This window comes from Coregonus clupeaformis, chromosome 29 (assembly GCF_020615455.1).
Source record: "Coregonus clupeaformis isolate EN_2021a chromosome 29, ASM2061545v1, whole genome shotgun sequence".
NCBI lineage: Eukaryota > Metazoa > Chordata > Actinopteri > Salmoniformes > Salmonidae > Coregonus > Coregonus clupeaformis.
Window position 1 is genome coordinate 58,628,600 of NC_059220.1, and position 24,730 is coordinate 58,653,329.

The 24,730-nt window shown below is 41.8% G+C and overlaps 2 protein-coding genes across 3 annotated transcripts in view; one reads left to right on the forward strand and one right to left on the reverse strand.

Annotated features, from left to right (window-relative positions):
• The window catches only part of LOC121576727 (DNA replication complex GINS protein PSF3-like), a 44,667-nt gene extending 22,286 nt beyond the window's left edge, over positions 1–22,381 (reverse strand). For both annotated transcript variants that reach the window (XR_006002510.2, XM_041890119.1), the window contains exon 1: positions 22,275–22,381. Coding sequence is in view for 1 of the 2 variants with exons in the window: in XM_041890119.1 (XP_041746053.1) it covers positions 22,275–22,349 (75 nt within the window). In the remaining variant the exon portion in view is untranslated. The remainder of the gene's footprint in view (positions 1–22,274) is intronic.
• LOC121576726 (E3 ubiquitin-protein ligase znrf1) overlaps positions 1–24,730 on the forward strand; it is a 35,031-nt gene that overhangs the window by 4,394 nt on the left and 5,907 nt on the right. Inside the window, exon 2 of the mRNA XM_041890118.2 lies at positions 5,161–5,256. Coding sequence (XP_041746052.1) covers positions 5,161–5,256 — 96 coding nt within the window. The remainder of the gene's footprint in view (positions 1–5,160; positions 5,257–24,730) is intronic.

A 24,730-nucleotide genomic window follows, 5' to 3' on the forward strand; every position in this document is an offset into this window, starting at 1 on the left:
AACAGGTCTCTAGACATGCTCATACACTCCAGCGTTTAGTATCATCATTAGAGGGACAACCAGCCCAGACACGTGGAAAGAAGATACACACAGGCATACACAAACAAACAAGGTCACTCATTTAATAAGCTTATCCATGTTGTCTAGTCTAATGACCTGTGATAGACAGTAAACAAGTGATGTCCTTGACCTGACAGAAAGAGGGCAAGAAACAGCAAGGTGTTTATTCTTCTGAGAGACAGAGGCTTTCTAGACAGCAGGGTATTACAGGGAGCTAGCTGTAACACTGCCTGCTTGCCATTTGATTGGAGCAGGAGCTAGAGGCAGCCACAGACTTCCGATCTGTACCTTTAATGGTGACTTATCTCTGTCTGCATCCCAAATGGCACCCTGTTTCCCATATAGTGCACTACTTTTGACCTCGACCAATAGGGCTCTGGTTGAAGTAGTGCACTATATAAGGAATAGGGTGCCATTTGGGATGAATGCTCTGTCTGTCTGCCTGCCTCTCTGCACTGTTCATAACGCTACTCCTGAACCTCTCAGTGCTGTGTCACTGAGTTTATGTCTGGCCATCTACCACCATACCACCTCTCCTCTCTTCCCTTCTTCATCGCTCCCCTACATGATTCTCTGAGGAAGGACTGATCCGGTGGAATGTCATTTAGAATGTAGGGGAAAATTCAGTCAGGACTAGCTGATGATATTTGAGTTTTGTGCATTATAATGTGTTTATAAATGTGACTTGTTTCAGGAAGCTAGGCGTATGTCGCATGTCACTACTTCACAGGAGAGGCATTTGAACGTTAACATTTATTTGTTATCAAAATGCGTTTTTTGGGAGAAATGCCTTCTGGGCCTTAATAACAAACTTGTATGCAATCTGTAAATACGAATAAAATGGTTAAATTACGAGCCTAGTTGGTTTAGCCACGGAAAAAGACAACCATGATTGGCTGAGATAATGGATGGGCTGGACATGCTGAGAGATGAGTTCGGATTGGCCTGCCATGTAGCATGCTTTGGTCTATAACATGAGCTGCTCAGTATGTGTAGGTAATCGTTTCAGCTACAGCAGTCTCTAATTTTGTCAGAAAGTCATTTTCATTGCAAGTTAAAGCATACTGTTAGCTAGCTAGCTAACGTTAGCTGGCTGGTATGCTAGCTAACGTTACGTGTATAATCGGTTTCTCTTGCAATTGTATAGCCTATAGAAATGTTGCGCAATATGAGCTCACAGGCTCTCATGAAGTGTTTGATTAGATTTTTTATTATGTTTGCATTGATGTCAGAGTGATTAGAGGGACAATAGAGTGCTGAGTACCAGGCAGTTAGCAAGTTTGGTAGGCTACTAATGACCATCAGCAGCATCAGAGCTTGGAGAAGCATAATTAACGTGACTTAACGGTCACGTGGAATTTGACTGCCATCATGACTCGTGACCGCCGGTGTGGCGGTAATACGGTCACCATAACAGCCATAGTTGGGATTATTGCTGTGTTCAAAACAACTGGGAACTCTGAATTTAGAAATCTCCAACTTCTGACTTCAGTGCGTTAAAGATAACTGGGAACTCAGAAAAAGCGAGCTCCGACTGAGAAAAATATGGGTAGGCATCCATGGATTTTAAACCCACTGAAACGGACTCCTTTGATCTAATACATGTTATTTTATGATATTCTAATCTATATCAACCATCAAATATTATATATCATTTATGCAGAATGCTTGAGGATATAACACGGAATTGCTTTAACTAGAGATGCATGATTCATGAAGTGTACAGATTGCTATAAAGTGAAGACAAGCTCAAGATAGAAGCAGAACATTTGTCTAAATGAATTGCTACAATTAATGAAAATAGTATGTTGGCTTGGAAGCTGAGGATGTGTCATGATGAAGGTATTTGGGAACATCTGGAAACTAAGGTCTGAAAGTGAATACTTTATTCATTCGAAACCAGAAAACTATCAATGCATTTCCTTCCTTGTTTTCCAGTTGAAGTTTCAGTCCGAAGTTCATCTGGCTAACATTTGTCCTTGAATGAGAAGAGGGATTCACAGTTTTGGCCTATGGAGTAAATTAGTTGATTAGGCAGTATTTTAATTGTAATTACGCAGTGGTGTTTGTGCCACATGAGTGAAAGATTATGTCAGATGCAGGACCTTGCCTTACTAGCCATTGCCTTACTATCGATTGACTTAAAAAATGTGACGTTTGGAGCAACTTCAAAATTTGACATTTGGAGAAAAGTGAGAAAACGTCTAATACTGCAGTGAGACTGTGATAACTTGTTGTATTGATTCAGTCGGAGTGTGGTTTACAAACCAATGTAAACCACATGTGGGGGGGGGTTAATGTTCACAATTTACCCTCAAATCACAGTTATTCACATTTTAAGCGCTTCTGAAGAAGGGGGGGCAAATATCGAGGGGGTAATGATCCTAAGGAAAGAAGCTATCATAATGCTGGTGGCCAGTCATGGACATTTTATGAGCTTCCGAGACACAAGTATTTTTGTAATTCTTTATCATTGACCATGGGGAATGGGGCAGGACTGCAGAGGTATCATAAAAAATGCATGGAGTAAAGATTGAGTCAGTCGGCTCGGGTTGAGAAATGTGTCGGCTTTGTGGAGTGGCGCCATGGGACACTTTAACAGAAGCACGGTGTGACGGCTCTATTTCACTTCTGCAGAAACAGAGCATGCCCACTCCATAGTTACTAGGCCTATACCAATGGCTTGATATCTATACAGTGTGACATCTATACTGTACATTGTTCAGGGTTAGTAAACAGTGGCTTTACTATTACTTAGTAAGAGTATGATGAATCTGCTGTGGTGGTTAGTTTCAGGTTGGGACATTGTATTGTGTTGATATTTGTGCTCTCTCTGCCAGTATGAAGTATGTCTTGTTAGTGGTTTGATAAAGGGCCAGCTCTGTGTTCATGACACACACTGTGTTCACTGTAGGGAATATCTTTGTTTGCTTATGTTTTCCTGCAGTCTTGTGATTTACTTTAATTGTCACTATTTGACCTCACAATTTCCTAGAAAACAATCAATCCCTCATGATTTACTGTAAACTTCAGTTCCCAGCACCACCCTGGAAGTCGTACTAAGTTGTTCCAAGCAAAGAGTGGTATTTCTCAGTTACAGTATGTTCACACACAGGCGCGCGCACACACACACACACACACACACACACACACACACGAGAGAGACACCTATATTCAGTGAGAGAAAATGGCCAAAAGTCTGTGACTGAGATAGGAAAGGGTAAATTAGCATTATTTCCATTCCATTATAAGTGGGTAAAAGGTCCACAGTATCGTCATGTGAACTCTGTTTGAACACTTCTTTGATAATTGAAATGGTCATAGAGATGCTGCCATATACTGTTTGCTTTGCCATTTACAGAAAGGGCCTCTTTGGCCTCTTGCCTTCTGGGAGGTGATCCATGGGCTGTCTCTGTCCATCACATCCAACCATCTCTCATAGAAAGTCCTCACTCTACCTTTCTTCTGCACCTCTCTTTTTTCCCACATTTCTTTCATCCCTCTCTCTGTCTGTCCCTAAGTAAGGGCTGAAAATAGCAGCCAGGGGAAAAGTGGGTCAGCTGTCAAGGGGGGGGCTTCGGTTTACTGACTAGGTTTACTTTTATCTTTCTTACTTCCTCCCTCCCTCTATCTATCAATCCCACCCTCATCCCTTTGTCACACTTGCTGTATCTTTCAAGCTCCCCCTTACTCTCTTTCTCTCATTTATAAAGCTGTCTCATTCACTTCAGCTCTAGACCTTTACGGCGTTTCTTCATCCATCTCTCCATCTCTTCTCCTCACTGTGCTGGTCTGGCTGATTATTGCATTATGCTCTCTATAGTGAACCCCAGACAGACTCAGACCAACCAGACAAGCCTCAAAGTAAGAGTTTAGACTCTGATCCCACTGAGGGAATAAATAAATATTGACTTAACATTAACATTAAAACACACATTCTGGTGCGGGAGCGTGGAGCAGCGATAGTGCTGCAGTCTCCCAAGTATACATGAACGATATGGGTATAAAACCCACCCGACACGTTCATGCGGTTTCTCCTCTACCTGTATCCCAACATCTACTTTCAATAATGTCTGAATAAAGAGAAAATACGTAACGAGGAATGAATAGCAACAACCTCTATGACTGCATAGTTATCATTGGACCAAAAACCAGCTGATTTTAGTACAGCTGAGCTTTTCTTTGGCAATGTACACACAGCACAGCGTGGTCCCTGGACTGAGTGGTTTAATGACCAACGTGATAATGGCCTGCTGTTGTGCACTATAAGACTGGTGAGTCCAGCCCTTTGCTGTGGATCTGGGATGGTAATTGTGAAATGTACAGGGTTTGGTGCAGCAGCCAGTGAAACACTACTGGGTTGCGTCCCAAATGGCACCCTATTCCATGTGTAGTGCACAACTTTTGACATGCACTATACAGGCACTAGGGTGCCATTTGGGACAGAGCCCTGGTGTCTGTGTTTATGGTAGTTGTGTAAATGTGAAGTGTTGGGTGCAGCCATCTGAACACTACTGGTGTCTGTGTTAAAGCAGTATTGAGGGTTCATGATGCAAAACTCAACTCATGTGGCTGGAGAGAGAGCCACGCCAGGAATTGATGTAATCTCCTTTTATTTGCTTTGCTAATACTGTAATATGCACAAAGCTGAAAACAAACATCGTAAGAGAGATAGCTAAAATAGACAGGGACCATGCACAACAAAAATCTTACCAGATTTAGCAACATAGCTAATTTCCATCTGCAGTCTCTTTTCATATGCCAGTAAACATTCATCATTTTTACAGATTATTACATGTTTATTACATAGTGAATAAGAGGCAGGTCTGTATTACATGCAAAGGGGACTGACTTGAAAAGACAGACAGACACACACAGATAGAGAGACACAGACAGACAGAGTGATTCAATGTGAGTACATGGTTGATGCCACTGTTTGTGGCGCCCCTATTCTAGTTGGGAACAGTGGTTTGTAATAATCTAGGATCATTTGGTTCACTTATTCACTGTTGTGAGTTGGATGGTTGCTGTGAGAGCCAGAGAGCCAGTGTAACATGAATACACTAAGGTCTAACCAATCCTCCCTCTCTTTCTCCACAGGGTTCAAGTGTCCTGTCTGCTCCAAGTCTGTGGCATCTAATGAGATGGAGGTGCACTTCATCATGTGTCTAAGCAAGCCCCGCCTGTCCTACAACGGTGAGACACACCCTCCCTCCTCATCTCTGCTTCCCTCCCCTCACGTCTGCCACTTTTCCTCCATGTGAATCTCTGAAACCTTCTCCTCTTCCCCATCTCTCTCTTTTCCTACTTCAAATTCTTGCCTTCTCTTCATCCCTCCATCTCTCTCTGGCTCATGTAGCCTCTCTTCTCCCTCCATCTCTCTCTGGCTCATGTGGCCTCTCTTCTCCCTCCATCTCTCTCTGGCTCATGTAGCCTCTCTTCTCCCTCCATCTCTCTCTGGCTCATGTAGCCTCTCTTCTCCCTCCATCTCTCTCTGGCTCATGTAGCCTCTCTTCTCCCTCCATCTCTCTCTGGCTCATGTAGCCTCTCTTCTCCCTCCATCTCTCTCTGGCTCATGTAGCCTCTCTTCATCCCTCCATCTCTCTCTGGCTCATGTAGCCTCTCTTCTCCCTCCATCTCTCTCTGGCTCATGTAGCCTCTCTTCTCCCTCTTACGCAAATGATGCTGGCTGTGACTGTAGGAATGTACAGTTGAAGTCGGAAGTTTACATTCACCTTAGCCAAATACATTTAAACTCAGTTTTTCACAATTCCTGACATTTAATCCTAGTAAAAATTAACTTTATTTTAAGAATGTGAAATGTCAGAATAATAGAAGAGAGAATGATTTATGCCCCGTGTAGCTCAGTTGGTAGAGCATGGCGCTTGCAACGCCAGGGTTGTGGGTTCGATTCCCACAGGGGGCCAGTATGAAAAAAAAAATGTATGCACTCACTAACTGTAAGTCGCTCTGGATAGAGCGTCTGCTAAAATGTAATTTATTTCAGCTTTTATTTCTTTCATCACATTCCCAGTGGGTCAGAAGTTTACATACACTCAATTAGTATTTGGTAGCATTGCCTATAAATTGTTTAACTTGGGTCAAACATTTCGGGTAGCCTTCCACAAGCTTCCCACAATAAGTTGGGTGAATTTTGGCCCATTCCTCCTGACAGAGCTGGTGTACCTGAGTCAGGTTTGTAGGCCTCCTTGCTGGCACACGCTTTTTCAGTTCTGCCTACACATTTTCTATAGGATTGAGGTCAGGGCTTTATGATGGCCACTCCAATATCTTGACTTTGTTGTCCTTAAGCCATTTTGCCATAACTTTGGAAGTATACTTGGGGTCATTGTCTATTTGGAAGAACCATTTGCGACCACGCTTTAACTTCCTGACTGATGTCTTGAGATGTTGCTTCAATATAGCCACAATTTTCCTTCCTCATGATGCCATCTATTTTGTGAAGTGCACCAGTCCCTCCTGCAGCAAAGCACCCCCACAGCATGATGCTGCCACCCCTGTGCTTCACGGTTGGGATGGTGTTCTTCGGCTTGCAAGCATCCCCCTTTTTCCTCCAAACATAACGATGGTCATTATGGCCAAACAGTTGTTTTTTTGTTTAATCAGGCCAGAGGACATTTCTCCAAAAAGTAAGATCTTTGTCCCCATGTGCAGTTGCAAACCGTAATCTGGCTTTTTTATGGCTGTTTTGGAGCAGTGGCTTCTTCCTTGCTGATCGGCCTTTCAGGTTATGTCGATATAGGACTTGTTTTTACTGTGGATATAGATACTTTTGTACCCGTTTCCTCCAGCATCTTCACAAGGTCCTTTGCTGTTGTTCTGGGATTGATTTGCACTTTTCACACCAAAGTATGTTCATCTCTAGGAGACAGAACGCGTCTCCTTCCTGAGCGGTATGACGGCTGCGTGGTCCCATGGTGTTTATACTTGCATACTATTGTTTGTACAGATGAATGTGGTACCTTCAGGCGTTTGTAAATTGCTCCCAAGGATGAACCAGACTTGTGGAGGTCTACAATTTTATTTCTGAGGTCTTGGCTGATTTCTTTTCATTTTCCCATGATGTCAAGAAAAGAGGCACTGAGTTTGAAGGTAGGCCTTTAAATACATACACAGGTACACCTCCAATTGACTCAAATGATGTCAATTAGCCTTCTAAAGCCATGACATCATTTTCTGGAATTTTCCAAGCTGTTTAAAGGCACCGTCAACTTAGTGTATGTAAACTTCTGACCCACTGGAATTGTGATACAGTGAATTATAAGTGAAATAATCTGTCTATAAACAATTGTTGGAAAAATTACTTGTGACATGCACAAAGTAGATGTCCTAACCAACTTGCCAAAACTATAGTTTGTTAACAAGAAATTTGTGGAGTGGTTGAAAAACGAGTTTTAATGACTCCAACCTAAGTGTATGTAAACTTCCGACTTCAACTGTAGCTGTGAACTCTATATGGCCAGTCTCTCTAGTACCAGAGCTGGGGTCACTGTGGTGTGTTATTCCCTCCATGGATTCTCTCCATAGCACTACTTAGTCTGTCTGTCTGTCTGTCTGTCTGTTTAGGGGGCGTGCCTCGATATGATAATACTGGAGTTCAGAATTGTCTAATGCAGTAGCTATAGAAATATAATTAGAATCCTGTATTTCTATATCAATGGCTTGAGCTGCTTGTACTTAAGTAAGCACAGTATCCAAACAAGAAAAGCCTGATCTACATGTACCATACAGTAGCCAAATACATAGGTAGTGTCTGTATGCCATTAGCGCTATAATATTTTTTGGTTATTGTGTAATCAGTATGCTCAGATTGTAGGGGAGACAGTTGTATGTTCAGAGTGTCAGCTAGGTACATATATGTGACCGACCGGCTCGATTCGGTCTTACAGTATATAGCAAAATTTGAAATTTTATTTTATTTTTACATTGGATAAAAGTAGAGACTCAGAGCTAGAAAGTGAGGGAAGGTTCATGTCTTTCTTTTGGCCAGCGGGAAGGTTCCTGTCTTTTTCCGTGGCTAAACCAACTAGGCTCGTAATTTAACAATTTTATTTGTATTTACAGATGGCATACAAGTTTGTTATTAAGGTACATGAAAGTTCACGTGTCAGAAGGCATTTCTGCCAAAAAACGCATTTTGATAAAATGCCTCTCCTGTGAAGTAGTGACACGAGACATACACCTTGTTTCCTGAAACTAGTCACATATGCTCAGGGAGTCAAGCCAGGTATATGTTCAGAGTTGATTCAGGTATACAATCAGCCTTTCCAGAACATTATGGGTGCCTGTCTGCTGTTCTTTTCCCTGTGTGCCTGCCTGGCTCCAGGTTGTGTGATTGACAGTGTGGCTGGGTGAGATATATGTCTGCCTGTAGTCTTGGGCAGCCCTGTGTGACTGACTGACTGACAGCTGTCCGGTCCTGCCTGTCTGGTCTGTCTGGGGCTGAAGGGGACCCTGTGGGCTACGTGTCACATTTGACCAGTCTGCTTTCTGGGGCTCATTTAAGGTTAGGTCTGTCTGGACACATAGGGAGAGGGAGAAGGAGCCAGATGAGGGGCTGGAAAGGAATGGGGGCAAAAAATTGATTCAGATAGAAACTGACTGGGATTGATGGAAGAGTACGGACAGGGACTGAGAAGGATGGAAGAGTATGGAGAGTGATACAGGGATGGCTGATAAAGAGTAAGAGGGGAGCGGAGTAAGAAGTTTGTGTGGTTTTCCACTGCCCTGTCACTCTTTTTTTCTGACACATTTACTTTTTCTCCCCCTCTCCCTTACTCTCTATCAAGTTCTCTCTCCTTCTCTCTGTCCCTCTCTTTCTCTCGCTCTCTCTCACAGTCTGACTCTCTCTTCGTCTTTCGCTCTCTCCCCCCCTCCCCCCTCTCTGTCCGCAATCCCCTAAATTAGTGACACACAGGGACAGGACTGTGGCTTATCTTATTTCCCAGAATGCTCTGTGGTCTATTGTCAATCAGCTGGGCCCACTGCCTGTCACACATCAGCAGATCTCCTCTCTGCAAGGCCAATGTACACACACACACACACACACACACTACCACCCTGCCCGCAGTGGCCCGTGATAAATGTGTGTGCCTGTCTGTATACTTACTGTGTTTCTGTTTGTGGAGCATTTAGAGAGTTGTGTGTGTCTATAGAGAAATAATGAGATAGAGGATACATACATTGTGTGGGTATCTGGCCAACAGGGTTTACATTGTGATATTGGTTAATGGTTTGAAATGCCACACATTATTGTGTTGTATACCCTGTGGTCTTTACTAGTACTTATCACCATGAACTCCCATCCACCCCAGCTGGTATTGCTCCTGCTAGTGTCATTTGCATACAGTATATTACCAACTGAGATTTGGCATTCTCCCCAAACACATCAAATAGGAGAAAAGTACTTTTCCTCTCTCTCGCTCTCTCTGACCTGTGCTGTAAAAGCCAAACTCTCTCTCTCTCTCTCTTGAGTTCTCTCTCTCTCTCTCCTCTCTATTCAAGGGCTATATTTAACCACAGGTATTAAAATACCATCATACAAAGTGGTAGCCCAAAAAAGACACAGTGGTCAGCTCACGTGGACTGGGTATACCAAGGCCTCACTCTCCAACTCATACTCACATGTTCACTAAAACAGTGTCACATTCATTCACTCAACAACCAATTTAACACAAATAAAAATACATACACACCACACAGTCACAAACATATAGTACATAGGCAGTATCCAGAGAGCCCTGTAGACATACTGCACTGAGAAGACCTAGACCAGGGCTCTCCAACCCTGTTCCTGGAGAGCTACCATCCTGTACATTTTCGCTCCAATCCTAATCTAACTCACCTTATTCTAGTAATTAGCTGGTTGATAAGGTGAACCAGTTAGTTACAACTGGGGTTGGATTGAAAACCAACAGGACGGTAGGCCTGACCTAGACCTAAATCCATCCATTGTAGACAACATTGCATGTACACAAACACACACACTCACTCACGACTAACCTGTCTCCCCCCTCCCGCCGGCTGGCTGGCGTAATGCGAAGGGAGCTGCTGAAGCCATAGCTCCTAAGAGGATAACAAGCAAAGGAGCAGGAGGGGGGACGGGGGGAGGAGAAGGGGATGCTTATTGTTCTAACGCAGGGGTGTGGAAGGGGAACAGCTGTGTATAGACTTACTGAGATCCAGTTTTGGAGATTGAGGATGTTGGAGGAGGAAAGGGGGAAGCAGCCAGGGGGTTGATGCGACTGGGCGGCTAAGCTAAGCTGATTTACATTCAGAGCATATGTCTTCTGTCTGTCTCATTCCATTTCACGCTGTCTTCTCCTCCCTTCACCTTAGCTGCCCCACATTCACTCCCTCCTCTCTCATCAATCCTCCTCCCCCTTCTCCCTGTTTCCTTTTTTCACATGAGGAGCTCCAATACTTTATTTTTATTTTTTTATGCCATTTAGCAGACGCTTTTATCCAAAGCGACTTACAGTCATGTGCACATACATTTTTACATATGGGTGGTCCCGGGGATCGAACCCACTACCCTGGCGTTACAAGCGCCGTGCTCTACCAATTGAGCTACAGAGGACCACGTTATAGTTAGTGTTGCAAAATTCTGGGAACGTTCAATAAATTCCCAGATTTTCCTGAAATCCCGGTTGGAAGATTCCCGGAATAAGCAGGAAATCCGGATTCCTCCAACCAGGATTCTGGAAAATCAGGGAATTTATTAAAGTTCCCAGAATTTTGCAACCCTACAGTATTTACCCAGGGATCAAACGTTAAGGGTCATTCTCAAAGATACACTTCCTTGAATGCTTTGAATAGAGCATCAGAGATTCAGAGCACCTTATCCCCTAGTAGTCTACCCTTTGTTTTAAAACCACACACACACACACACTCACACAAAAGTCACCACAAGAAAGCATGCATGCAGGCATGCACGCACACACGTTTCCAGGGGAAGAAGTATGGAGTGAGATTTGCTTCTTTACTTTGTAAATATGTCAATCACGATCTGAGCGTATATTAATATAATATAATAATATTCAATATAACTCACAAATAAAACCTTGATCTGTGAATATATTACAATATTTTTTTTTGATTAAATCATAATCTATGAATATGTAAAAATATAACAAACAAAACCAGAAATCGGGAAATATGTAAAAATATTTCACAAAAGACACCATGATCCGTATGCACGTTCAGCATAAGTAAAAAAATAAAAAAATACATCCATGATCTGTAAATATATTCAACATAGCTCACAAATAAAACTACAGTTTGAAAAAATTTAAAATGATTTGCGAGCAAATGTTCTGAAATTCCTAACATTTACAACTGTGGAATGTGCATTTGCGTACATAAAGTGCTTGTGGATCTGTATTCTGTGCTTACAGAATTTTTACACCGTTTTTCGGTCGGTTTGTGTGTTCAATCCACAAATGTACACTCTATCTCCAGTCATTGAGATCTGTGTCACGTAAGGCACAGTGTGGTGACGTCATGTCAAGGCAGCATGTCAAAATACCCATGTTTTGGGACAACATTTTCTAGAAGAATATTAAACAACAACTTTGTCAAATGTAAGTATATATTTGTTTTTATTCAACAAATCATGTTAAAATATTTACAGCATACTTCCATATGAATGTTAAATTCAATAATTACATCATACAACGTCGAGTCAGCCCTCTCTAGCCAAGCCAGCTAGCTATAACGTTGGCGAGCTAATGATGTTGGACTAGATATAGCTAGCTAGTGTAGATGGCAATCTCATCATGTTTATGTTAGATGAACAACTAACATTAAATCCTGTATTGGTGATCTTGCTAACCAGCTAGTTAGCTAGCTACATTGGACCATTATCTGATTAAAAAAGTAAGAGACACCGCTAGCTGTGTTTTGCTCCATCTAGGCTTACTTGCTAGCTCGCCAAGTAATTTATTGTGCATTGTAACATTGACTTATATGTTGTTGCCTAGTCAATGACATGCATGCTGTTTCTGTTGACTTCCGCTGGTCAGTTCCCCACCTTTTCTTGTGTTCCACCATTGGGTTGAGGGCAATGTTTCCAGTTAAATAAAAGGCTAAGTTATTGTAATCATACTGTAAAGACTTTGATCTGTACAAATGATTAGTCAAACAATAATAACTTCAGGATTTCATTGTAACAATGAGGCTCAAAGTAATATAAATGATAGATGATAAACCAAGTTATGCAGGCTGTAGGCTACCTAAGGTAAGGCATTGTTATGAAGAAAATATTTTGAAGTATGAAATGGCCAACAATTAAAAAGTAAACCGGTGACAACTTCATCAAGGTTATGAATAAGTAAAACTGATTATGGCACATTAAAAAGTGCAGAAACAGTACATGCACAGATTCACACACAGTGTCATGGCCCAGTTGACATCTAACTCAATATTGTTATTCTATTCCCACTGTTCTCACAGAGCTGTCCATTCTGAGTCAACGTCGCTACTTCTGAACTCTACTTCAACAACCTGCTAGTCGAGCTCCCTACCGCTGCACCTGATCCAGAATTCACCAGTATATCTGGTGTTAAACCTTTCCATGTTTCCCTACAGATGTAGGATATTAATTTGATCAATGCAGGAAATGTTAAACTTGTAGTGTATTTGAAGTTTAAAAAGGCTTCTGAAGTTTGTAATTTCCACTTTGAAATTTCAGACTTTATTTTTCATTACGAAAAATGTAACAACCGCTACAAACATGTCCATTAATTATAATACACATTTCCTGCGGCTGCAGGATTATTTTCCTGCTGTAGCAAACTGGCTCAAATTAAGATCCTACATCTGTATGTCACACCATACCTCCACAGTGGCTTCCTGCGGCTGCTTGCATCACATTTAAGACTGGTTCTGGCCTTCAGTACAACGATAGGCACTCCTCTTCCTTTGCAACAGTGAACATCTAAATAGAGTATAACGTGTGTGTTTTTCCATATTTTCACCCCTATTACAGTGCCACTTGTTTTGCCTTGTATGTATTTGTGACTGAACTAATTAACGTGTGTTACAAATATAAACCACATATAAACCACACACTATGACACAATGCCTGTCTCCATGATCAAATCAACGTTTATTGGTCACGTACACAGATTTGCAGCTGTTATAGCAGGTGCAGCGAAATGAATATGTTTCTTGCTCCAACAGGGCAGTAGAATGTCTCGCAAATACAATACAAATAATACACAAATCTACAAGAAATCAAGACATGACAGAACGGGTCCAATAAACAATCCAGATTAGGTATATTAGAGTGAGCATGTGTCAGAATATAATCACGTGGTGTGTATAGTGTCGTGGAAATTCTAATCAATAATGAAGAGAGACAAGGTCAATCACCAATCAGGATATTACTTTATTAAAAACGTATTAACAAGGTAGTAAGTGTGGCTGGTCGACCCAACACTCTTTTTGGGCCGAGAGCTCTGACATACAGACAATACAAATATATTTTATAGCAAAGATACACCCTCTCAGTCTATATGACAAACAGTAGATGTGTGGAATGAGTCAAAAGGTTAGACTTGATATATGAGAAAGGAGTATCCCCCAGCCAGATAGCATTTGCTATGAAGATTGTGCTTATTTTATGGAACCTAGAGTTTGGCCCCGAAGACAAGGTTCCTCTCATCATTATCCATACCCAAGCCATCTCTCCCTGGTGCCTGACATTACACAAACACCAACTCATTCTATGGAATGCATGCTGTAGGTTCTATCACCAAACCATTCATAAATCAATTGTCAGCTCCAGCTTCAGAGGCTCCTGTCAGTTCACACAGACACAGATGAGAGAGTTCTAAGAATCCTATTCTATGGCATAAACAGTATTAAACATAATCTTGTAATTTCTCCACCACAAGACAGTACATACTTTTGAAAGAAAATGGTATGTACAGTAGTAGGTACAGTGCATTCGGAAAGTATTCAGACCTCTTAACTTTTTCCACATTTTGTTACGTTACAGCCTTATTCTAAAATGTATTAAATATGTATTTTTCTCATCAATCTACACACAATACCCCATAATGACAAAGCCGAAAACAGGTTGAGAAATTGTTGCACATTTTTTTCAAAATAAAAAACAGAAATGCCTAATTTACATAAGTATTCAGACCCTTTGCTATGAGACTCGAAATTGAGCTCAGGTGCATCCTGTTTCCATTGATCATCCGTGAGATGTTTCTACAACTTGATTGGAGTCCACCTGTGGTAAATTCAATTGATTGGACATGATTTGGAAAGGCACACACCTGTCTATATAAGGTCCCACAGTTGACAGTGCATGTCAAAGCAAAAACCAAGCCATGAGGTCAATGGAATTGTCCGTAGAGCTCCGAGAGAGGATAGTGTCGAAGCACAGATCTGGGGAAGGGTACCAAAACGTTTCTGCAGCATTGAAGGTCCCCAAGAACACAGTGGCCTCCATCGTTCTTAAATGGAAGAAGTCTGGAACCACCAAGACTCTTCTTAGAGCTGGCCGCCCGGCCAAACTGAGCAATCGGGGGAGAAGGGCCTTAAGTCAGGGAGGTGACCAAGAACCCGATGGTCACTCTGACAGAGCTCCAGAGTTCCTCTGTGGAGATGGGAGAACCTTCCAGATGGACAACCATCTCTGCAGCACTCCACCAATCAGGCCTTTATGGTTGAGTGGCCAGACGGAAGCCACTCCTCAGTAAAAGGTACATGACAGCCCGCTTGGAGTTTGCCAAAAGGCACCTAAAGACTCTCAGACCATGAGAAACAAGATTCTCTGGTCTGATGAAAGGCCTCCTGTAGCTCAGTTGGTAGAGCATGGCACTTGCAATGCCAGGGTTGTGGGTTCGATTCCCACGGGGAGGCCAGTATGAAAACATTTACGCACTCACTAACTGTAAGTTGCTCTGGATAAGAGCGTCTGCTAAATAACTAAAATGTAAAATGTAATGAAACCAAGATTGAACTCTTTGGCCTGAATGCCAAGCGTCACGTCTGGAGGAAACCTGGCACCATCCCTACGGTGAAGCATGGTGGTGGTAGCATCATGCTGTGGGGATGTTTTTCAGTGGCAGGGACTGGGAGACTAGTCAGGATCGAGGGAAAGATGAGCGGAGCAAAGTACAGAGAGATCTTTGATTAAAACCTGCTCCAGAACGCTCAGGACCAAACTGGAAGGTTCACCTTCCAACAGGACAACAACCCTAAGCACACAGCCAAGAAAACGCAGGAGTGGCTTCGGGACAAGTCTCTGAATATCCTTGAGTGGTCCAGCCAGAGCCCGGACTTGAAGCCGATCTAACATCTCTGGAGAGACCTGAAAATAGCTTTGCAGCGACGCTCCCCATCCAACCTGACAGAGCTTGAGAGGATCTGCAGAAAATAATGGGAGAAACTCCCAAAATACAGGTGTGCCAAGCTTGCAGCGTCATACCCAAGAAGACCCGAGGCTGTAATCGCTGCCAAAGGTGCTTCAACAAAGTACTGAGTAAAGGGTCCGAATACTTGTGTAAATGTAATATTTCAGTTATTTATTTTAAATAAATTAGCAACATTTCTAAAAACCTGTTTATTTGCAAAAAAATTTAACCTGTTTTTGCTTTGTCATTATGGGGTATTGTGTGTAGACTGATGAGGTAAAAAAAAAACGATTTAATCAATTTTAGAATAAGGCTGTAACGTAACAAAATGTGGAAAAAGTCAAGGGGTCTGAATACTTTCCGAATGCACTGTATAACGTTATTAGGATGGGCTATGTCGAGAATGCAGTATATACACAGTTAGTAAACAAAAGTAGATAAACTGAATATGAGGTTAGGGTGTACCACCATGGCACAAGGCATTAGACTTTGCCAAACTGCTTGCATGAAGTGTCTTATAACTGGTACTGATTTTTGAGAACTATACGATGTATGCTGGTTTTCATTCCAACCCCTATTTCCACCCATAACCTTTCTTCAGTCTCCTGAGTGGCGCAGTGGTCTAAGGCACTGCATCGCAGTGCTAGCTGTGCCACTAGAGATCCTGGTTCGAATCCAGGCTCTGTCGCAGCCGCTAGCGTTGTCCAGGGTAGGGGAGGGAATGGCCGGCAGGGGTGTAGCTCAGTTGATAGAGCATGGCGTTTGCAACGCCAGGGTTGTGGGTTCGATTCCCACGGGGGACCAGTTTAAAAAAAATATATATATATATATATATATATATGTATTCACTAACTGTAAGTCGCTCTGGATAAGAGCGTCTGCTAAATGACTAAAATGTAATGTAAATGTTCAGACATTCATGGATCACTGCTTTGGGTCTGATATCAGCAACACTTATGTCCGGCCCCAAATCACTCCCGAACCATTTGTTTCTGTAATGTGTGAGATCAATCATTACACTGCTTATAGACCAGCTGTCCTTAACAAATTGACACACTCCCACATATGGCGACCACTTATCAGTTTCCAGGTCACTGAGGAGAGAAGGACGGAGGAATCAAGGAGGAAAGATTTTTACAAAATTGACAATCTCCCTATGCCTATTCTAAACAGAGAAATTACTGTATCTGGTCACATGAAATATAAATGGGGTTGTTTACCCACAAATACATTTTTCTAAAGTTTCCTAAAGTTGGTCACAAAATATTTTTGTCAATAACAACATTTTCTGAGAGTATTACCAGTGGGTCGATAAATACATATGTGGAAAAGGAGGAGGCACAGGAGGTTGTTTGGTAGAATTTGGTTCCTAAACTAATCATGTGTCTGCTATGCTGATAGATTAAATCAAATCTTTACAAAATGTACTGGTGATGGTGCCCTGGTAGGTGGAGGGTTTGGAAGCATGTTGATGCTTTTGGAAGGCTGCCATCAACCACGGTAACCTTCACTGATTGAGTCGGGATGTTCCACCCGACCCAGAATTTGACTAGCATCTTTAGCATGTCGCTTGAGGCTAATAATGAACAAAACAAAATCATTCCACTACTTTAGTAGTGTGTACCTTTCTATAGTACACACTATTATAGCAAAACTGAATGTCTACGTAAGTATTGAACTTGATTACCGTTTTCAACAAACTGCCGGAGGTATCCAGTTGTCAGGCATTTGTCTACATTCTCATCACTGTCGTCGTCCAGGGGCCAGACTATTTGTACAAGTACAATTTAATAGAAAAATAAATGAAATAATTAAAGCACCTCTTGAGAATAACTAGATCTCTAGGCTGAGATCCTGACCCTGTGGTATAACATGATCTTAAATACCCAATGCTCCTTTTTTTCTCATTCTCATTGGAACGTTAAGCGAGAACATGCACTCAGATCTTTAGCAATTGCGCTGATTGGTTATCACATAAGTTATTTTCCCCAGGGGGGTTGAGACCTGATGTTTGAATTTGAAAACAAACAGTTTTAAAGTAAGGAGGCAGCGCTCAGGGGCTGTGTGTGTGTGTGAGTGTTTTCAGTGAGTGTGTGAGTGACAGAGAGATGCAACCAGTGAAAGCACCTCCACCCCAATTATTGACTCATTGTGCCAACAACATCAAATATCTGCCCCCAGATGCATAGCCAGGGCCAGGTAAGGGGTATAGATTTACTAAAATGTCAAAATATTGTGAAGGGCACTATACCTCTGGGCTTAAGACAGAGGTATAGTGCCTCTCCCGGAAACACCAATGGGACAATGTCTGGTTGCTGTGTCAGGAGGTGCCACACGGTGGTCTCCTGAAGGCCCTTTCTCATTTGCTTCACCTGTCTCATTGTTTGTCAGACCACCTAAAAGACACGATTACAATGCACACATGTCTTTGGTGATGAGGAAGCAGTGCAACAGATTAAAAAAGGTTTTATAAAAATGTTGGCTTCATGCAGTTATATGCGCATTTCCTCAAAAACAATAACAAATGCGCCTTGGGCGGCCAGTGGCGCTGTTTAGCCTTTCGCAGATCTCAGCTTTCAGCCCCGTGTGTCGAGACCAAGACAGGTTTAAATGTAGAAAAACAAGACCTGACTGAGACTAACCATCTTAAAATGACATAAATAATTATCCATTGCATACAGTGGCTTGCGAAAGTATTCACCCCCCTTGGTATTTTTCCTATTTTGTTGCCTTACAACCTGGAATTAAAATTTATTTTTTGTGGGTTTGTATAATTTAATTTAAACAACATGCCTACCACTTTGAAGATGCAAAATATTTTTTGGGGTGAAACAAGCAAGAAATAAGACAAAAGAACAGAAAACTTGAGCGTGCATAACTATTCAACCCCCCAAATTCAATACTTTGTAGAGCCACCTTTTGCAGCAATTACAGCTGCAAGTCTTTTGGGGTATGTCTCTTTAAGCTTGGCACATCTAGCCACTGGGATTTTTGCCCATTCTTCAAGGCAAAACTGCTCCAGCTCCTTCAAGTTGGATGGGTTCCGCTGGTGTACAGCAATCTTTAAGTCATAACACAGATTTTCAATTGGATTGAGGTCTGGGCTTTGACTAGGCCATTCCAAGACATTTAAATGTTTCCCCTTAAACCACTCAAGTGTTGCTTTAGCAGTATGCTGGAAGGTGAACCTCCGTCCCAGTCTCAAATCTCTGGAAGACAAACAGGTTTCCCTCAAGAATTTCCCTGTATTTAGCGCCATCCATCATTACTTCAATTCTGACCAGTTTCCCAGTCCCTGCCGATGAAAGACATCCCCACAGCATGATGCTGCCACCACCATGCTTCACTGTGGGGATGGTGTTCTCGGGGTGATGAGAGGTGTTGGGTTTGCGCCAGACATAGCGTTTTCCTTGATGGCCAAAAAGCTCAATTTTAGTCTCATCTGACCAGAGTACCTTCTTCCATGTGTTTGGGGAGTCTCCCACATGCCTTTTGGCGAACACCAAACGTATTTGCCAATTTTTTTTCTTTAAGCAATGGCTTTTTTCTGGCCACTCTTCCGTAAAGCCCAGCTCTGTGGAGTGTACGGCTTAAAGTGGTCTTATGGACAGATACTCCAATCTCCGCTGTGGAGCTTTGCAGCTCCTTCAGGGTTATCTTTGTTGCCTCTCTGATTAATGCCCTCCTTGCCTGGTCCGTGAGTTTTGGTGGGCGGCCCTCTCTTGGCAGGTTTGTTGTGGTGCCATATTCTTTCAATTTTTTTTATAATGGATTTAACGGTGCTCCGTAGGACGTTCAAAGTTTCGGATATTTTTTTATATCCCAACCCTGACCTGTACTTCTCCACAACTTTGTCCCTGACCTGTTTGGAGAGCTCCTTGGTCTTCATGGTGCCGCTTGCCTGGTGGTGCCCCTTGCTTAGTGGTGTTGCCCCTTGCTTAGTGGTGTTGCAGACTCTGGGGCCTTTCAGAACAAGTGTATACACTGAGATCATTTGACAGATCATGTGACACTTAGATTGCACACAGTTGGACTTTATTTAACTAATTATGTGACTTCTGAAGGTAATTGGTTGCACCAGATCTTATTTAGGGCTTCATAGCAAAGGGGGTGAATACATATGCACGCACCACTTTTCCGTTATTTATTTTTTTGAATTTTTTGAAACAAGTTATTTTTTTAATTTCACTTCACCAATTTGGACTATTTTGTGTACAAAGAAAGGAGCCCTTGAACTTTTGTGTTTTATCACTCCTACTTCACATACATAACATAAACAACAAGAGTCTGTACTCAGTGGTGTATCTTGACCACTTGAGATGAGAGACTACATAGGCTATGGTCTTATCCCAGACCATGGCTCTTTCTCAACTGTATTTCCTGTTTTCCTCACCTCCTTGAATCCATACAACAACAAAAAAACATTTGAGAAAAATGTCAGAGGAATCTCAACGAGGAAAGACAATTAAGAAAATTTAATTTAAGAAAAGTGGTCTCAAATACCATTGTATTTGTAGTCTCTCAACCCTTCAGGTGAAGCCTTAGAGCAGCACCCAGACTATGATATTGGTACCAACACATAGTATAGACACCACGAGTAAACAAAGACTGCATATGTGGTCTCAGGATCAGCACAACAGGATAAAGTAAATCTATTATAATGACACATTGACTCAATAAATATAGTGTTCTTAGAATGACAATAATGTACACTATTAATATACACACCAGCTTAATGGTATCACGGATGTCGAAGGCCAGACAGTCATGTAGTTCCACAGTGGCAGTATCTGATTTCCCCCCCAAGAAAAACATGGACCACAGCCGTGCTCAATCCACAGAGGCAGGGACACCCATGACATTAAAGGCATGTGACATTAAACATAATACTCACATTTCACAAAGTTGTTGTTTAATATTCTTCTAGAAAATGTTGTCACAAGACATCCTGCATTGACATGACATCATCGCACTGCGATGTCAATGACTGGAGATACACTGTCCATTTGTGGATTGAACCAAACATTGTCTATTATATTGACAAGATAGTCAAGTGACCGCTCTAACAATGGAAATACATGTCCTCAAAGATAGAAGGCAGGCGGGAAGCGGCGAGATCAGGTGGGACCATTATAGCCAATGAGAAGGCAGATATGCGTGAACAATAGGCCATAGAGATAGATGGAGGACTCATCTTTGTAACTGTGCCATTATAGCGTCTGTGACCCCATGGGCAGTGCCATTGAGGCGATCTCCATTTTAAAGTAGTGAATTTTCTTCTTCATTGGCTGATTGCTTCCACCCAGTTGACTACTTTAAAGTGGTGGAAGCCCTCAATGACAATGTCCATGCTTAAACGGGTTATATCCATGAGGAGTCCTTTATCTATCTGTATGACAACAGGCACAACTCCGATATAAAGTCGTTTTTTAAAGTTGCCGAAATGACACGTGTGTCTGTCCACTTATATCAGTGCATTCGTAACAACCTAGCCATTACGAAACTTATATTCGATCAAATAAGCCTCATGTAGCAAATTAGCAATTACATTTATTGTTGACCAAATTTGACGACACTCATTGATTCCTCACTTTTTGGGCTTACTTTCGTGGACAGATTTTGGGCTGAGTAAAACCTCTTGCTTCACCTCTTCCTCTCTGATTGAACACACAAATCAGCGGAAAATACAGATCCACAATCAATTTTTGATGCACAAATACACATTCCACAGTTGTAAATGTTAGGAATTTCGGAACATTTGCTCACATCGTTCTACATTTGTTCAAATTGTAGTTTTATTTGTGAGCTATGCAGTGGCGATTTTCGCATGCAAAATCTTGGTGGGGCAAAAACAATTAATGTGGGATGCATGCCAGCAAAGCCACTACACAACACAACCCTAAACAATACATTAATTGCACTATAACGGTGACAAACGGTGCCCACAAACTGTTAGGGCCTACATAAAGCTGTCCCAACAGCAGTCCCAACAACTTACCACTGCTACACCTGGCTATCAGAGGAGCCTTTTCAGCGAAACAGTTCATTCAGCCTCATTTACTGGCTTAAATTTTTTTTTGCTGATATGGCTGACTTGCTTAAACAAATGTAGTTTCTACTGACAATTGAAATGTACAAACTATGGCATAAGGGGACGACAATCGTGTAAGAGGCAATCCGTAATTTCGATTAAGACATTAATGAGCGAGCTACGACGGAAGTAGTCAATATAACTCTTTGTTCAGCACTTTTGAAATGTACAGCGACAGAATTCAGAACATGGGCTGTTCTTACAGTATTCTCCCTGTACACCAAGTCAGAACCGTAGGATAAATAAAGGCGGCATATAAGCAGACAATGAAAGCTCCTACAATATTCGATGATTACATTTCTCTAAAACAGGTTATAGGCTACATGTGCACCACCAAGTCAGAACAGTAGGCGAAATTAAGAGGTGAAATAGACCAAATTATTAGGGTGAGGCACATTGAACGCATTTTGCAATTCAAATAACACAATTATATTATAGAATGTTGTGTGAGCTGAATTTGCACGTGAAAGCCAAGCGCCACCACTACTATCAGTAGCAATGTCAAAGCTGTACAAACAAAAGTCTGCAAACAAGCACACACCGGCCACAAACGATGTGTTTACAATACCGCGTTGGTGAAAATAGACCAAATTATTAGGGTGAGGCACATGGGCTACTAACAGCTTACTACACAATATACACTTAGTATTACTTTCTTAGCTACAGTATACATAGCTCCCTTGCGTATTACATCATTTTTGCAGCAGCATTCAATACATTTTTGGACTCACCTTGTTGTGCTCACTTAAACAGGAAGGTGGTGCAGCGGTCCTTTGTGGGAAAATGTTGTCATCAAAGTTTGGCATTCTCTGGATTTATGGGAACTCTGAAAAAAAAAAGAACACACAGCCACTTCACTGAATAGCAGGCTAGTGATTGCTTTGCAATGCTTGCAGTTAGCCACTGATTCCTTCCAACCCACTCATTGTTGAATTTGCGATTTCCAAGTTGTTATGTAATGTTTATGCCCAATGGCCGATGAGCACCGATACGTTTTATCTATAATTTCTCTTAATTATTTCTCTTCATATGACAAATATTAAAAAGGATTTGACAGTAGATTGTCAACTTGATTCATGATGACGACTGCTAGCTAAGATTTTGAAAGTAAGATGTTGACATGATCAGTCCAATCAAAGGTACTGTACATATAATGTGATTTGACGTCACTTTATCTGTGGCCAATGACCTTGAGCCTTTTTGGAAGGGCACTTCTAATAACTCTATGGCAGGACCCAAAGGGCTTACATGTTCGATGTCTAGCCTTACTAAGGATTTAGACTTGGCGGTGACCCTATGAGTGCCAGAATACGGAGCCAATCACGGCGCAATGCTCCTATTTTCTGCTGGTTTACCCCACCACCGCAGAAAGCACTGAGCTAGGCTGAAACACCTGCATTTTGGAGCTGCCTTACTCAAGAAAACAAAAAAGAGACCATGTTTGTATGCAGCTTTATTAACTCAATGATATATATATATTTTACATTGTTTGCAAACTGATATGGGACACGTATTCATGCCGAAATAACATGCAAAACAGGCAAGTCCAAAATATATATATACAGTTGAAGTCGGAAGTTTGCATACACTTAGGTTGGAGTCATTAAAACTCGTTTTTCAACCACTCCACACATTTCTTGTTAACAAACTATAGTTTTGGCAAGTTGGTTAGGACATTTACTTTGTGCGTGACACAAGTAATTTTTCCAACAATTGTTTACAGACAGATTATTTCACTTCTAATTCACTTTATCGCAATTCCAGTGGGTTAGAAGTTTACATACAATAAGTTGACTGTGCCATTAAACAGCTTGGAAAATTCCAGAAAATTATGTCATGGCTTTAGAAGCTTCTGATAGGCTAATTGATATCATTTGAGTCAATTGGAGATGTACCTGTGGATGTATTTCAAGGCCTACCTTCAAGCTCAGTGCCTCTTTGCTTGACATCATGGGAAAATCAAAAGAAATCAGCCAAGACCTCAGAAAAAAATTGTAGACCTCCACAAGTCTGTTTCATCCTTGGGAGCAATTTCCAAACGCCTGAAGGTACCACGTTCATCTGTACAAACAATAGTAGGCAAGTATAAACACCATGGGACCACTTAGCCGTCATACCGTTCAGGAAGGAGACGCGTTCTGTCTCCTAGAGATGAACGTACTTTGGTGTGAAAAGTGCAAATTAATCCCAGAACAACAGCAAAGGACCTTGTGAAGATGCTGGAGGAAACAGGTACAAAAGTATCTACAGTGGGGGAAAAAAGTATTTAGTCAGCCACCAATTGTGCAAGTTCTCCCACTTAAAAAGATGAGAGAGGCCTGTAATTTTCATCATAGGTACACGTCAACTATGACAGACAAATTGAGAAGAAAAAAATCCAGAAAATCACATTGTAGGATTTTTAATGAATTTATTTGCAAATTATGGTGGAGAATAAGTATTTGGTCACCTACAAACAAGCAATATTTCTGGCTCTCACAGACCTGTAACTTCTTCTTTAAGAGGCTCCTCTGTCCTCCACTCGTTACCTGTATTAATGGCACCTGTTTGAACTTGTTATCAGTATAAAAGACACCTGTCCACAACCTCAAACGGTCACACTCCAAACTCCACTATGGCCAAGACCAAAGAGCTGTCAAAGGACACCAGAAACAAAATTGTAGACCTGCACCAGGCTGGGAAGACTGAATCTGCAATAGGTAAGCAGCTTGGTTTGAAGAAATCAACTGTGGGAGCAATTATTAGGAAATGGAAGACATACAAGACCACTGATAATCTCCCTCGATCTGGGGCTCCACGCAAGATCTCACCCCATGGGGTCAAAATGATCACAAGAACGGTGAGCAAAAATCACAGAACCACACGGGGGACCTAGTGAATGACCTGCAGAGAGCTGGGACCAAAGTAACAAAGCCTAGCATCAGTAACACACTATGCCGCCAGGGACTCAAATCCTGCAGTGCCAGACGTGTCCCCCTGCTTAAGCCAGTACATGTCCAGGCCCGTCTGAAGTTTGCTAGAGTGCATTTGGATGATCCAGAAGAAGATTGGGAGAATGTCATATGGTCAGATGAAACCAAAATATAACTTTTTGGTAAAAACTCAACTCGTCGTGTTTGGAGGACAAAGAATGCTGAGTTGCATCCAAATAACACCATACCTACTGTGAAGCATGGGGGTGGAATTA